Below are 15,503 nucleotides of genomic sequence, written 5' to 3'. Positions count from 1 at the left end.
CCTAAACTAAATGAAAAAGCTTCAGATACATTATTATATGTGGATTTCATGAAGAATAAAACTTAAGATGAGCTCAAGAAATCTGTTTCTTTCTTTTTTATATTTTTCAAAAAAAATTTTTTTAATGTTTATTTATTTTTGACAGAGAGACAGAGAGAGAGTGCACGCACAAGTGGGAGACACAGAATCCAAAGCAGGCTCCAGGCTCTGAGCTGTCAGTCGACAGCCTGACGCGGGGCTCAAACTCACCAACCATGAGATCATGACCTGAGCCTAAGTCGTACACTTAACCAAATGAGCCACCCAGGCGCCCCAAGAAATCTGTTTTAACAAAATATGCTATCATTACTCAATTGTTACTTTCATCGTGGTAGCTTAATTGCCTTTAATTCTATATCATGAACAAGTCATTTAAGCTCTGTGTTTCCTCACCCATAGAGGGGGATTCGTTACGGTGCCTCATCACAGGATTCCTGGGAGGGGTAAAGGAGTTAATGCAGGTAAAGCATTTAGAACACTGCCCAGCACACAGTAAGTGCTCAGTAAGTGTTAGCTAAGCATTACCTAATTGCATGTTTTGCCTATTACTTTTATTAGCTTCCCGTCACCAATCTTGAAAGTATCTTGATTCTTTTTAAAGAAAAAGAAAGCTACATCATGGCAGTCTTAATGCTCTACCCGCTGCATCAGTTTACAACATTGTTGTTAGTAGCTACTTCGTCCGCTACTCACAAGCAAAGCAGGACCTAGGGTCTCACTGAGTAACAGTTCGAAATTCTACTTTAAAAGACAGCACTCTAGTATCCTACTATTAGTTCTCATCAATTCATTCAAACGCCAAAACAAACTATGTGTTGGGCACTGGATACAAGTTGTGGGAACAAAAGACGGGTAAGAAAAAAATGCCAGATGTGTCGGTCCCCAAACAGTGAGGGATACAAACACAAATACAAGTATGTACTGTTGTTTAATTGTAACGTGGTACAATGAATGCTATAATAAAGAAATTTTCTAAGCTGTCCAAGGGCAGGCTTCGCAGGTCACCGGGTAAATAAGGGATCTAGGATTACTTTGTTGAGAAAGATAACTGGAAATCCCTCGCACTGGTTAAAATAGACATATTTTAAGCAAACAGACTTCCTCAAACAGATTTGCCATTGCACACAGCTTGTTTAGTTTATCTCTAGGTGTTGAACAAATATTTTTGAATGAATGTCTCTCTCCCCCACGTCCCCCATAGCAAAGCCTTCATTAGGGCATACTTGGATGATGTTCGTAGCTCCCTTCCTCCCAGAGCTCAGAGAAATCTCCCTAAAACCACTTTTATCACACCACTCCCTGCTCGAAAGCCTGGAATGGTTTCCTCCTATTCCCAGATAGCAGCTCTCTGCTTTGACTAGATTTCTCTCCCAATATGCCTTGGGCATGATTCCCTTTTGTTCACATCCTCTCTCTGCCCCAAATGCTTTTCTCTTATTATTTCTGCCTTTCCAAAATCCTACCCACCCTTCAAAATCCTCCTTCAAGAAGCCGTCAGATTTCCTTGCTTCTATTTAAAACAACAGAACTTTTGAAATGACGCAGAAAACAGAGAGATGCTAGTGAAAAAATTACACTTCTGGATGAAAGAAATGTCCAACATGTGGTAGGGAACTGAACAACAAATGGCAGAGGCTGGTTCGAAAGCTACATTCAATTGTTATATCAACACAGCCCATTTCCTAAATTATTTATTATTCAAAATTTATACACTGCACCAACTACTTATTGAACAACTTTTTTTTTCCCAGTGACATCGGGCTCTTTTAGAAGTTAACCATCCTACAACAGGGGCAATCAATTCTTCATTACTTTTAAACTGGTTTCTTTAGGGCAAGTTCATATTAGAATGAGCCTCACGGGACTCAGTGCTTGAAATACTACCCGGCAACATGCAACTCCACTAACCAGCCTAGTAATGTGCCTCCTACTGGAAGGACAACTAGTTACAGGGTAAAATATCCTCGAGAACCCAAGTTAAAACAGATTTTTTGTAACCCAAGTGACAATGAACATGCTCCACCGGTCAATCTACCTTGGATTCCAACTTGATTTTCTCTTCATTCAGCATCTCAGTTCCTTTCTTAATGTCTTCACGACATCTGTTAATTTCCGACCTTACTGTAACACAAATTAAATCCTTAAACACCTCCACCTTTCTCAAGCCCCCGTGTCTCTTGATGTAGACAGCAGACCCTCCCCCCCCCCCCACCCGCTCTGACTTCGCCTGCGGGGCTGCCTTGAGCTCCAAGCCCCCACCTCGAGGAGCCAGAGACCCCAGCAGGAGACAGAAAACACCCACCTTCTCGGATCAAGCGGCGACTCTCCTCCGCCTGATGCTCCGAGAAGATGATGTGCTGAAACAAGGACTCTAAACTCATCTCAGGCCCGGGCTGCCACGGATCCTTCCTGGGCCCTTCAGTATTTGGTAGCCGCGGGTCCTGGAAAGCACCACAGGGACAAGGCTTGTTCAGGGCTGTTCTTCCTGCATCGGCCTCAGCCCGGGCCGCCCGAAGCGGGGCGCGAGGCCGGCTCCAGGCCTTTGTTTCCCCTGTTCACTAAGGACTGACAACCGTTTTTCCCCCACGCTCTGCCCGGGACAGCAACTCTGCGCTCCTTCCCTGGCTGAACGCAGCTCCCTTTCCTTCAAGGCCGCGGCCCTTCTCGGAGTTTCTTTTCTGTGCTGGTGGCAGATAAAAATGGAGGCTCCGAGAGCCGAGGCTTTGGAGCCTGCCGGGGCAGCAGCCCTTTGTGGCCGGCCTTTTCCTCTCCGTCCCCTCCTCTCTTTTATGGAGAAGGGCCACATAATGCTCCCTCCCTCAGCAAAACGTGCACTTGCTCACAATACCATGGCCTGGAGACCTTCCTGCAGGCGGCCGCCAGCGCCTAGCCTTGGCCTCGCCTGCTGTGGACGTAAACTACGGCGTCTCGTTGGGTCCATCTGCCTTCAAATGTTTTGCTTTGCCCATGTGGCCCCAAAGGTCTTAAGACCTCGCTTGGGCTTTGGGGGATCTATCTCCAAAGCACAAAGACCCCGTATCATAAAGAACTAAGTACTCATGATTCTAAATATAAACCGCAACAGCTTATCCTTTGACTGTGGCAAAGACTGCTATAAATGTGCAATGTCTGACATTCCGCCTTAATCATTCCTTTGTAATCAGGGCATATCTTTTTAGTCTGCTTTAAAATTAATCATTGCCTTTTGTAATCAAGCTTCAGTAATGTTAACACTTCGATATCTGCACAATATGTGTCAGAGACCAAAGTGGTTGCTAATTAAAGCTTAAACATGAAAGGCACCTTTGGGACTTTTGCATGGGATTTTTAAATTAAAACATAAAGTATTTTTTTAGTTTTAGTAGGTCAAAATTGTAATACTATAATAAACATTTGTCTTGATTTCTGAATGTAGCATTGACATTGGCTAAACTTAAAAAAGTAATTTTTAGTTAGATTGTATTAGAATTGAAAGACGGCAACATCATCTGTCACATCATCTGTATAAGAGAATTAATACTTCATTAACGCTGTAGCATATTTGGTTATAAGTTTTAACCTATTCCAAATTTCCACCTCAATTTCCATCACGCCATGTATGATTATAAGTTAATTTTTAAACTTTATTATAAAAGAATATATACAGAAAAGTGAATGATATAGAAAAGAATTGCCCATAAACATACCGTTCAGAAGCAAATATTAATAACACTTTGGCTACTGCCTTCCGAGTAATCCTCCTCACCTTGAATTGTTCTTTCCCAAGCTTGAAAATATTATGAATAAGTAATAATTACAACTAATACTATTTATTGAATGTTTGCTGGGTACTACTCTGAACACAACGATTTTTACTATTACCTTCACAGTATTGGTATAGAAAACTGAGACACGGAAGAGTTAAGTATCTTGCCAAGGTGGCAAACCTAGTATATGGCAGACCTAGAGCTGAAACCAAGAAATCTGAGATCAAAGACCATGAATTTAATTTTGACTTCGACTCTGTTTTCCTTTGATTACATCATAAGCAGTTTACCATTTCGTTGAAAACTTCATAAGTACATTTTTCTATCTTCATAATCCCCCATCATGTGATGCATGTGTAAAATTTAGATGTACTGAAATAAATTTGACTCTTTTATCTGTTCAAGGATGGAAAACAAAACTGAAATTGTGGTTTGAACCATTTTCTTTGAGCGCTCGTTTGGAGGCTTATGAACTGTGCCACAGCACCGTCAAAGGAAAGGGCTTCCAGAAGATAAATTATATCACTAATTAATATCACTCCCTTCAGAATTATTTCCCGTGGACTTGCACAGGGAGCAGCCTCACAAGGAGGCTGCTTTTCAAAAGCACGCTGCTCTTTAACATCCCAATTTTATTAGTTACACTCAAACTCACATTTATTATTTAACATGTTCTTTCTGTACTGAAACTTGGCAGAGTGGAATTTGGGCAGCCTTTGGGGAACCTGGTCGCCTCACCCACGCAGGCGTATCCAAGAGAGAACTGTTGGAAATTCTGGAATGGGGTAAGGGGGAAGAAATGTCTTCTTTGTCTTCTGCCGTATGTAACAGAGTATTTTGGTGCGCTTAAATCCCAAGTTCAATTCTTAGAGGTACCAAACTATAGGTACCTCTAGGCATTTTCTTTTAGTTGTTCCAACAAACATGACTATACAAGCCCACAATCAAATTCTAAGTGCTTTTTAATAATGAGTAAAAGTAACATGTTACGATATTAAAATATTGTTATCGTGTACTAGCTTTATTCATTTGTCATATACTAGCTTTATTCATATATTGTATTCAGTAGTATGTTCTAATAGATATACATGCTAATTACATTCTATAATATTCAGAGCAAGGGTAGCATTACTTAAATTGATGCCAAATAAAAATGGTATATGGCATTGTAAAACCAGGGCATACCGTTTTCTGAAAATGTTATCTAATATGTATAAAAAAAGTGATTCATTCCACAACTGTTTAATGAGTCTGCTATTCAATCAACATTCACTCAACAAATATTATTGAGCATCTCCTATGTGCCATATTAGAGAAACAACAACAGGATTTAATAAAAACAGAACTACATAAAAACTATTTTTCTTCCCCCGGATATTTCTAACCTCATTGGAGAATTATTATATTTTTCAGCATTTTGGCATCAGTATAAACAACTGCTCTCAGATGTTTCAACAGATGTTCTGTAGAAAGAAAGCCAATTATTTGCATTGTGATACCCACATATGATTCTCAGATCTAAACTTTCCATCTGTACATGTTTCATTGAATTGCATACCTATGAAATATAAAAGTTAAGATCACTCATTGTCTCTCAACCTCAGACTTGTGTTCATAAAAACTCTAGCACCTGGGTTATTGAGCCATTGATAATTGCTTTGCTAGAAGGCCTTACATAAGGCTAGATTGCTCTTGTGATTTAAAATGCATTTCCTCTCCTTTCTTAGATTGATGACTTCCCTAGGTTCTAAACCAGGCTTGCAAATACCCACTAGCCCAGGGCGTATATATCGCAATGAAAAGAAGAAAAGTAATTCATTTATTTTATGTTTTTCTTAGGGCATCTGCCAAAAAGAAAAACAAAACGTAGGTTCAACCAAGTTTAACAACCATTTATTGAGTATCTACTAAGTATAAAAAAGTCTCTGCCAGGTACCATGGGGATACAAAATTGAAAGGTACAAGCCCTGCCCTCCTAGAGGTCATCAGCTATCAAATGAGATATAGCATGCACAAATAACTCCTAAGCAGGCTGTGTATGAGACCTTCACCCCCGTGTTACGGGAATCTGGCAGAGGGAGAAAGAATAAGTGTGATGTGGGTGACCTGGGAGACTTATCACTTGGGGATAGACTCTGAGCTACATTTCAGTGAGGGTGCAACTTCAACAGATAGCGAGTAAGGGAGAAAAAAAGCAGAAATTTAGATGAAGTCAACATTGAGATGGTGTTTAACATTTTCATAAACTATATAATGGGAAATCATGTAATGTTTTCTAGCAGGTGACTGGGCCTGTCCGAGGTGCTCTAGGTAATCAATCTGTGGCAATGAGTTAGAAGTACTAGAAAGGAAGAGAACAACAGCTAAAAATGTATTAATAACTTAGTACGCGCCAACCACCATCTGAGACCTTGACATGCCTTAATTCTCCTTATCAACCCAATAACCTTATAAGATCAGTGCGTTTATTTGTTCCACATTACAGTTGGAGAACGGAGGCAGAGAGAACTAACCTGTTCAAATCACATACAGTAGCAGAATCAGGATTTAAACCCTGATAGTATCTTAAGGCAGATCCTTAACCACTTCATTTGCCACCTCCAAAAACTAGAGGCTGGAGAAAATAAGACTATTTCAGCAGCTGTGTTTCATTTCAAAGCAGATACGTTTAAAGAAAAAAAAAAAGCTCATCACCAACAAATTAATATCTTTTCAAAGGCTTTTTGGATTTATGGAATTTAGATTAGTAATGCAATCCATGTATAACAAATTAAAATCAAAAGTGATTTAAAGAAAAATAATTGAGAATGGATCATGCTTTGTAAATGTTTATTTAACCAGCAATATATCTAACATGAAAAACTAAAAATGAAAATGGTATACAAAGTATTGTATTCACTTCCTAATATTTATATTAGTTTTCTAGAACTGCTAAAACAGAAGTATCACATCTCGGTGCTTCAGAACAACAGAAATATATTCTCTCACACAATGGAAGCCAGAAGTCTGAAATCAAGACGTCGGCAGGGTTGGATCCTTCTGGGCCCCCTAAGGGAGAAACTGGTCTTTGCCTCTTCCTACGTGCTGATCCTCAGTAGGAATTTTTGGCATTCCTTGATTCATAGATGCAACACTCCAATCTCTACCTCCATTGTCCCTTGGAGTTCTCTTAATCTGTCTCTGCCTCTTTGTCTCTTTCCTCTTCTTGTAAGGATACAGCTCATTTTGGATAAAAGGCTTACCATACACCAGTATGACCTAATCTTAAATAATCACATCTGTAATAACCTTATTTCTAAATAAGGTCACATTCTGAGCTACTGAGGGTTTAGGACTTCAAAGTATCTTTTTGGGGATACAATTCAATGCATAAAACAGACATTAAAACTCAAGCTGCAAAAAAATAGTTACCAAAAATCTAAGTGACTGATTTATTTCTATTACAATCAAAGCATTTTTAGTGTTTGAAGCATTTTAGTGTTTAGTGTTTATTTTAGGCTTTAGAAAACATCTTGCACAATCCTTTTATTTTATAGTTGTTAGCACTGAGCCCACGGAGGTTGATGGATTTCCCCCACATTGCACAGGCAATTAATGTCAGAACTAGTCAAGAACTCCTTCCTAATTCCTTCTGCTCCAATGAAAGATCTTTTTTGTTCACCAGTGGCTCTCGACTACTTTAGTTAAAACAATTCCTCTTTTATCTTTTTTCTATATTGAACTTTCTAGTAAGAGTTTGAAGAAAGGGTATACAGCTAGGGTTCAGAGCTGGCCTGGGGCAATTCACCTACTGTAGGAGCCCTTCTTCATTAAGGAGATTAGATAGATAAAGAGAGAAAGACAGGTAGATAAATATAGGTGCATATTGAGAAAACACACATACATACACACATACACATACATATATAAATGCACGCATACATATGGTAAAGTCATATATATAAATATAAATATAAATACTTAAAGGTGCCAATTTTATTTTTGGTCTTGCAATTCCACAGTAAGAGTGAAAGTAAACTGTCAATTCTTAATTATTGATTGAGAAAAGCAGACTTGTTTTGGTTGTGAAATACATTGCATGAAGAAATTCCAATAGCCCATTCAGAATCATGGGATTAAAAAAAAAAAAAAAGAGTCAGGGGATAGCAAACTTTGGAATTAGGAAGCCATAGTGAAGGTGCTGAACTTGGATCTTCACGCTGTCAGAGTCAGGAGCCCAGCACAGGAGCCAGGAAGGCTGCCCCAGGTGCACCTACCCGAGATTAGCCCATCAGCCCCCCACCCAGAACAAAAACAAAACAGACCTTGGAAGCCATTCTCTTCCACCTTGTATAATTAATTTGTTTAGTTGATAAATATTTATTGCGTGGACACTATATAAGGCAGGTAAGAATTTTCTATTACAAAGGTGAATAAAATGAACGAGGGCCTTGAAATCTGGTTGTGTCAAATTGTAGTTCCCATGACAATAAATTTAAGTGGTTTGGGATTGCACAGAAAAAAATTAAAAGAGAAATTTAAGCCTTTTTTTGTTTCTTACCAGTTATTTGTTTTCATCATTAACATAGTCTCTGACTACCTTATAAGACGTGGTTGCTTAGTAAATAAATGACTTTAGCTATTGGATACTTTCAAATTTCAACCAACAATTAACATGCCCTACTCTTATTACAATCTCCATGCAGATTTCTATTAATTTCAGGAAGTTGGTCATAGTGACTATTTGGAAATTTGGGATAAATTTTAGTACTTCTATTATTCACAGTGGCTCTTTGTAAAGTTTGAAAAAAATGTGATGTCCATATATACATATAGGCAGAGTGAACCATAAATCCTATTTCTTCTTAAAACAATTTGCTAAATTGCTCATTTATCAGGATAGAATTACTTTATGCTTCCAATGCTTAAAATGACTTACTGGCCTTAGTACAATAGTATTGCATTATAAAAGCCAGACACTGCCATTATTTTCCCTTCACGATGCCATAGACAGTTCAAAATGTTTCATCATAGTTTACATGGCTCATAAACCTTATCTTTTATTTGACATTGCAGGTGTGTTGATAATAGAATATGGAAACTCTGTAAGATGGTTAAAGGAAACAATTAATTAGCATTTAAATAAAAGAGCTCAGTAAGAAACATTTTAAACAGAGAATAAACTGATTATTTTATAGGTAATAGTATGCAGTTCTGGAATAGAATTGAAAGGGATGCATACAGAGTGAAAGGAATTTAAATATCTGAAAACTAATAAGGAAATATTACAAATATTAGAATTACTGAAGTTGTATATACATCATCATTTGGAATTTGACGGCCTTGTAATTCCGTGCTTGCTATATCTCGTTATTCCACTTATAAAACACGTACATGAATAGTTTTCTTAAACTGTTTGATGATCTACCTTTACCATTTCGTTTTTCAAGATGTTAACGCAGAGTAAAGCAGGAAAGAGCTGAGATCTTGCACTCCACTGTGCCTTAGCCTCAAGTGAATAAATGCAAAGATTGTGCACACGGGATCCAAACACTCGTAAAAAAGATTCATGGCGATATTCTTAGAAGAAATTAATAAAACCTAAGAGAACTTGTCAGAAGAATGTCCTAAAGATGATTTTATTTCAGTAATTGTTGTATTTTAAATGCTTTCATTTTCTTTTGTGATGTCTTTTATCTTACTTACAGATGCTATTACTCATAAAATATGATATTTCAGTCCAGAAGGCTGTAACTATAAACGAGACATAATATTCTCATCTGGAAGTAGATAAGGGGATTCAAATCTCCTGCTTCACGGTGTAAGCTGATTACTGCAGAGGTCAGAAAGCTAGTTTCCACTTCCTTTAAGTACAGCTATGATATTTTACACAAATGACCAGGCACCTTGTCTTTCCTTTATTCAGCCCCCGCATCTGGTTGGCAGCCTGTGTCGGTGGCTGACGAGATGGCCTAGGAATTCTGTGCCTTGAGAGTGCTAAGATGACTTTAGGGTGAGGCCTTGAGGAATGACCATGAACATCATTCACAAAGTGTTCATTAAAGCACTATTGCGCACACACAACAGTGAACAAGATGAATAAGCTCTCTGAATGCATGGAGCCTCTGGGGGAACAAGAAACAGAGTACAGCCATTCATTAATTCAACATGCACAGAGTAAGTGAAAGTGTAAAATCTATCAGCGTGAGGCAAGGACCTGCTGTGGCCAGTGCAGACAACACATTTATGCTCCCACAAAGCCCCGAGGGCAGGACAGAACTGGTGTCTGAAAAGGGAGGGACCAGTGGGATCATGGTACAAATGGGGTTGATGAAGTGGTCAGGGCCGGACCATGCAGGTCCCTGAGAGCAGTGGAAACAGTTCAGATTTTATTCAGAGTGCAGCGGAAGGCCATAGATGGATCTGTAGGAGACTGAACCCAATTTAAGAATGAGAAGATGACCGCTAAGCATCATTCCCTTGGTGGAGGTGTGATTTCACATCCCTGAATGGGGTGTTGACCCAGGTCCTGCCCTCAGTGTGGCTGGCAACTAGGTTGGGGACTTTGAGCAAGTCTCTTTTCCCCTTATTTCACTTGTTTGCAAATGAGAAGAGGAGAGGCAGGGTTAAAGAAAGGAGGAAATAGGAAAGATGAAAAGGAGAGAACATCCTCAATACTTAGAGATGGAATGTTCAGATAGTAAGTTGGAAAAACAAACGAACAAGAATTTCATTTTTAGAGAGAGGGAAACAAAGCATGAGAGACTCTTAAAGATAGAGAACAAACTGAGGGTTGATGGAGGGAGGGAGGTGGGAGATGGGCTAGATGGGTGATGGGTATTAAGGAGGGCACTTGTGGTGAGCACTGGGCGTTGTCTGCAAGTTATGAATCACTGAATTCTCCTCCTGAAACCAATATTGCACTGTATGTTGATTAACTAGAATTTAAATAAAAATTTGAAAAAGAAAAAAAAAGCATTTAATTTTTTTTTAATCTTTATCTGTTTTTGAGAAAAAGAGACATTGTGTGAGCAGGGGAGGAACCGAGAGAGAAGGAGACACAGAACCCGAAGCAGGATCCAGGCTCTGACCTGTCTACACAGAGCGTGATGTGGGGCTCACACTCATGAACTGCGAGTTCATGACCTGAGCTGAAGTCCATGACCTGAGCTGAAGTTGGATGCCTAACCAATTGAACCACCCAGGTGCCCCAAGAATTTCATTTTTTACAAGTTCCTGAGCAAAAAGGAGTCATTCTGGTCCACACGCTGTAAAATCCCAGTGTAGGACACATAGAAATGAATATAGAATTCTATTAGAATCATTGCCTTGACCACTCTGATTTTTTTTTTATTTTCTTAAAAAAATTTTTTTTAAGGTTTATTTATTTTTGAGACAGCGAGAGATAGAGCATGAATGGGGGAGGGTCAGAGAGAGAGGGAGACACAGAATCTGAAACAGGCTCCTTGCTCCGTGCTGACAGCTCAGAGCCCGACGTGGGGCTCGAACCCACGAACTGCGAGATTGTGACCTGAGCTGAAGTCAGACGCTTAGCCGACTGAGCCACCCAGGCGCCCCTTGACCACTCTGATTAAGAGTTCATATCGGGGCCTTAGGGAAGAAAAATTCAAGACTCATGCCAGAATCCACTCTACATCCATCAGATTTAGTTGTGCGTGAGTGTGTGCCTAGCAGAAATCCACCAGTACACCCATTCTGACTATAAAGATATTGAAATACTGCCACAGTCGTTGGTAAATAACCACTACCAGGCTGTCCCAACTCCATGACCATGCAGATCTCCCATAACCTGGCAACTAAGAGGTAACATCCAGCTTGGCAAAGAGCCTCAAGGAGCCTGCTCAGGTTCAGTTCTGATTTCTCTGGGCCTGTGTACTGTCTTCTTGATGGATGCTACGACAGATCACAACTTTAGTGGTTTAAAACAATGCGAATGTGTTGTCTTACAGTTCTGGAGGTTACAATTCTAAAATGGATCTTACTGGGCTAAAATCAAAGGATCCACAGTCCTTCTGGAAGCTCTCGAGGCTAACTCGTTTCCTTACCTTTTCTAGCTTGTAGAAGTTGCCTGCATCCCTTGGCTCCTGCTCCTTCCTCCGTCTTCGAGCCAGCAACATAGCACCCTAAAATCTCTTTCCTTCTCTGCCATTCTCTTTCAAGGATGCTTGGATTTCTGTTGGGCCTACCTGGATAAGTCAAGATGCTCTCACCATTTCAAGATCCTTAATTGGATCACATCTTGAAAGTCCCTTTTGCCACGTAAGGTGACATACTCCCAGGTTTCAGGGATTAGGATGAAAATACCCTTGGGGGCCATCATTTTGTCTACCATGGTGGTTATACATTTCAAGTAACATACCTGAGCGTATATAATACGCTACCTAGAATTCTCATAAAATAAAACTGGGTGTGTCACAGTCAAAATATGAGATACAAGAATCTGAGTCTATAGAAAAAAAATTTTAAGTAAGTAGGTCTGTATCTCAAGAACTTTCTGGAACACTGCAGACCTTTAATTTTCCTCTCTTGTTTAGTCGTTATCAGCATCAAATAGATGAAATACTTAAAAGGAGAAAAGAGTTGGGGAGTACAGAGAGAAGAATTGAAGAAGACGGAGAAAGAATGCAAAGGTCACTTGTCTGTCTGAATCTCCTGTGAGGGCTCGGCAGAGGAAAAGGACTCTCAAGCGGATGGATCCCAGCAAGGACAAGGGAGGACTTTAGAAAATGATGGTAAGGTGGGACTAGTCAATGTCCCACTCTTCTAGGATCGGTTGTCTCTTAATCTGGGGTACCGAGGGACAAAGAGAGTGAAAAAAGGTGATTTAAATTTCTTCTGTAACTGAAGAACGACTTGGGGTTTGGGAAAATTTTAAATGAGTTAAATCTGCTTTTGGGGGCAGGACCATATCTGCTTTGGGTCCTTGTGTATAACAGTTCCCTGTATGCAATGAAAGTAACAGTCCTGAGATGAAATCCAGGAGCCACAATAGAATGTTGGCCTCCTGAGGAAGCACCCATTTGTTTTGTGCACCATCAATTCCAAGCTTCCAGAATAGTGCCAGGCCAATAGCAGGTGCCCAGGAACTCTGCATTGAATACATAAGGGAAAAATGAATGTATGCAAAACTTTGGTGTCAGTAAGGTTTTTGGCACGAACAATGAACATTAAATGTTTGTTTTAATAACCAGAAAATTCTGGAAACCAATACTCCAATGAACAACACTTTGATCTGCTGGATCAAAGCTGAAGTGACCAGGTGAACTGAAAAGGCCTATATTCCTGCCTATACATAGTTGCCAGATTCAGCAAATAAAAATACTGGGTGCCCAGTATCTGAATGTCAGGTAAACAATGAGTAATTTTTTAGTGTAAGTGCATCCCAAATATTGCAGGACAACCTAGCTCTAGAGTCATATCGTATCATCTTTCGGCTAAATTCTGACTTGGTCAAAATGCTGTGTGTTTAATGATGGCACTGTTCAGGAAGAAACAGGAGATGCTGCCCTAGATTATGTTGAATATGAGGGTAGGGGAGAGTGAAAACTGGCTGTGTCATGTTACCCTATAAAAGCATGCTTTTCTGTGAGCGAGGGCCCATGGAGGAGGACTAAAACTCAGCTTCTCGTAAATTCTTCAGAGCTACCAGGGAACAGTAATCAACAAGGATAAAATCTGAAGGGAAGGTCAGCGAGGCAGGTAAGAGCTGCTGCATCCGTCTTACCTAAAGCACACGCAGCTCCACAAAGCGGGACAGGGTACAGAGCGTGAGAGGGAGGAGAGAATCATCCCACGCGAGCCTCCTTCGACCGCCTTTAGGAAAAAGCCCCCGTCTGCCCCAATAGCACTTTTATTTTATATGAATGTTGTGCTTGCTTAGTTCACGATATAAAGGTGAACATGTTCCACGTGCTAAGTGGTTTGTCTTTCATGCGTCCTGTCGCTGATGAAGCAATTCAGTTTTTCTCAGAAAGGACGTGGTATCGCTAGGTTCATTTGTGTCTGATCTGGAGAATCTCTATCAATACTTTTTCCACCCCCCCACTAAGCATTTAGATGCTACCTGGCTGTTAGGCCTGAAAATACCAGATGGAGCTGGGGAGCAGAGCAGACACTGTTGTCATAGAAACAAGATGCTATCCCGGCTCTATGCAGCTGCCATCTTTTTTTTTTTTTTTTTTCCCTTTCACTGTGAGCAGTTCTGATAGGAGCCCATACTGATAAAATATAGAGATACCCCCCCCCTTGGAAAATAGAGCTACATTTCAAGTACTGCCTGGACAATTCGTGAATGTGTCCCTCAGTTTATGGAGAGCCTAAACCTATGGAAAAATGACTTGATTTCCTGGTCTTCTAATCAGAGTATATATAACTGGGAACCCATGCTTTGATATCATCTTCTTCCCCTAAACTGAAATGATGCATTTGTCTTATCCCCAAATGAGATGATATCCCTTGTAGCCAGGGAGCCTCAATGTTGACGTTCCTGGAAAATGCAACCTAAGTGTTCATAATCACTCTGAAATGTGTGTATTCAGCACGAGAATAGGGAGTGACTTCTCCTGGTTCTCTGAATTCCCCACAGTAGCTACAGAATGCTGAGTACACAGGCAGGGAATGATGAATTCCTGTGGCTTGATGTCCAAATTTGAGGGATGCAGGTATTGGCCACAGTCCCACATCGCTGCCTTTTCTCTTTCGGGCAGTTATGGCATCCTCAAGGGCACATGACTGTGAAGAAAGTGCCCACCACAGATGGGAAGGGGAGTGGCAGTGTTTTCTGGAGGCAGGGCTGCATTTGTGCTGGGAAATGGGTTAAATCCTAGAGCTTTGAAGGTCTGGCTTAAAAGGCTGTGTTTAGCAACAGAGGACTACTAGAACTAAGGTGGCTGAGGGCAGTCATTCTCGCACAGTTTCCTAATGCTGCTGGAAAAATGACTGCAAATAATGGCTTAAAAAACAACACATATTTATTATTTTACAGTTCTGAAGGTCAAATGTCCAAAATCTGTTTCACCGGGCTAACAAGACATCAGCAGGGCTGGCTCCTTCTGGAGGCTCTAGGAGAGGCTTCTTCTTTTCTCACTTCCAAAGCCTACCTACCTTCCTTGGCTCCTGGCCCTTCCCTCCATCTTCAAAACCAGCAGGCCACCATCTTGTTTCTATCCTCACTTTGCCTTCATCCATAACCAAATCTCCCTCTATCTCCCTCTTAAAAGGAAACTTCTCATTACATTTACAGCCCATTAGATAACCTAGGATAGTCCCCCCCAGCCCATCTCAAGAATCTTAATTTAATTACACCTGTAATCTCCTTTTTGCTACATAAGGTAACACCCACAGGTTTCAGGGATGACGATATGGATATTTGCGTGTGTGTGGGGGGGGGGGGTGGCAATCTTCTTTCTGCTTCCAAGTGATCATCAGAATTACCTGGGAAACTTTTCAAAAATAAAGATTTCCAGGCCCTGCACTAGAGTGATTCTACTAGAATTTCTGGGCAAAGGCCTGAAAATCTCTTTGTGAGACTCTCTCAGGTGATTCTCTGGAAGACTTCTGTTAAGGGCTTCTTCAGGCTCTTTCTCAGACACATGCGGTAAGAATTATAACACTGTGATTAGGTTTTCTGGATCGTGTTCAGGGTCAATGAGTGTATGGGAAAGTTTTTAAAAATGTATTTTTTTTTTTAAATTTTTTTTTTCAACGTTTTTTATTTAT

General features: G+C 40.3%; 1 protein-coding gene across 3 annotated transcripts in view; it reads right to left on the bottom strand.

Annotated features, from left to right (window-relative positions):
- Nucleotides 1-2,970, bottom strand: part of CCDC172 (coiled-coil domain containing 172) — a 72,309-nt gene extending 69,339 nt beyond the window's left edge. For all 3 annotated transcript variants that reach the window (XR_009252660.1, XR_009252659.1, XM_058697879.1), the window contains exons 1-3: nucleotides 2,888-2,970; nucleotides 2,342-2,480; nucleotides 2,075-2,160 (exon numbers count right to left, since the gene is read on the bottom strand). Coding sequence is in view for 1 of the 3 variants with exons in the window: in XM_058697879.1 (XP_058553862.1) it covers nucleotides 2,075-2,160; nucleotides 2,342-2,480; nucleotides 2,888-2,890 (228 nt within the window). In the remaining 2 variants the exon portion in view is untranslated. The remainder of the gene's footprint in view (nucleotides 1-2,074; nucleotides 2,161-2,341; nucleotides 2,481-2,887) is intronic.
- Between the last annotated feature and the right edge of the window lie 12,533 nt (nucleotides 2,971-15,503).

Source organism: Neofelis nebulosa, chromosome 13 (assembly GCF_028018385.1).
Source record: "Neofelis nebulosa isolate mNeoNeb1 chromosome 13, mNeoNeb1.pri, whole genome shotgun sequence".
Lineage (NCBI taxonomy): Eukaryota > Metazoa > Chordata > Mammalia > Carnivora > Felidae > Neofelis > Neofelis nebulosa.
The sequence above is the reverse complement of the archived record's forward strand: the minus strand, read 5'-3'. Positions and strand labels throughout refer to the sequence as shown.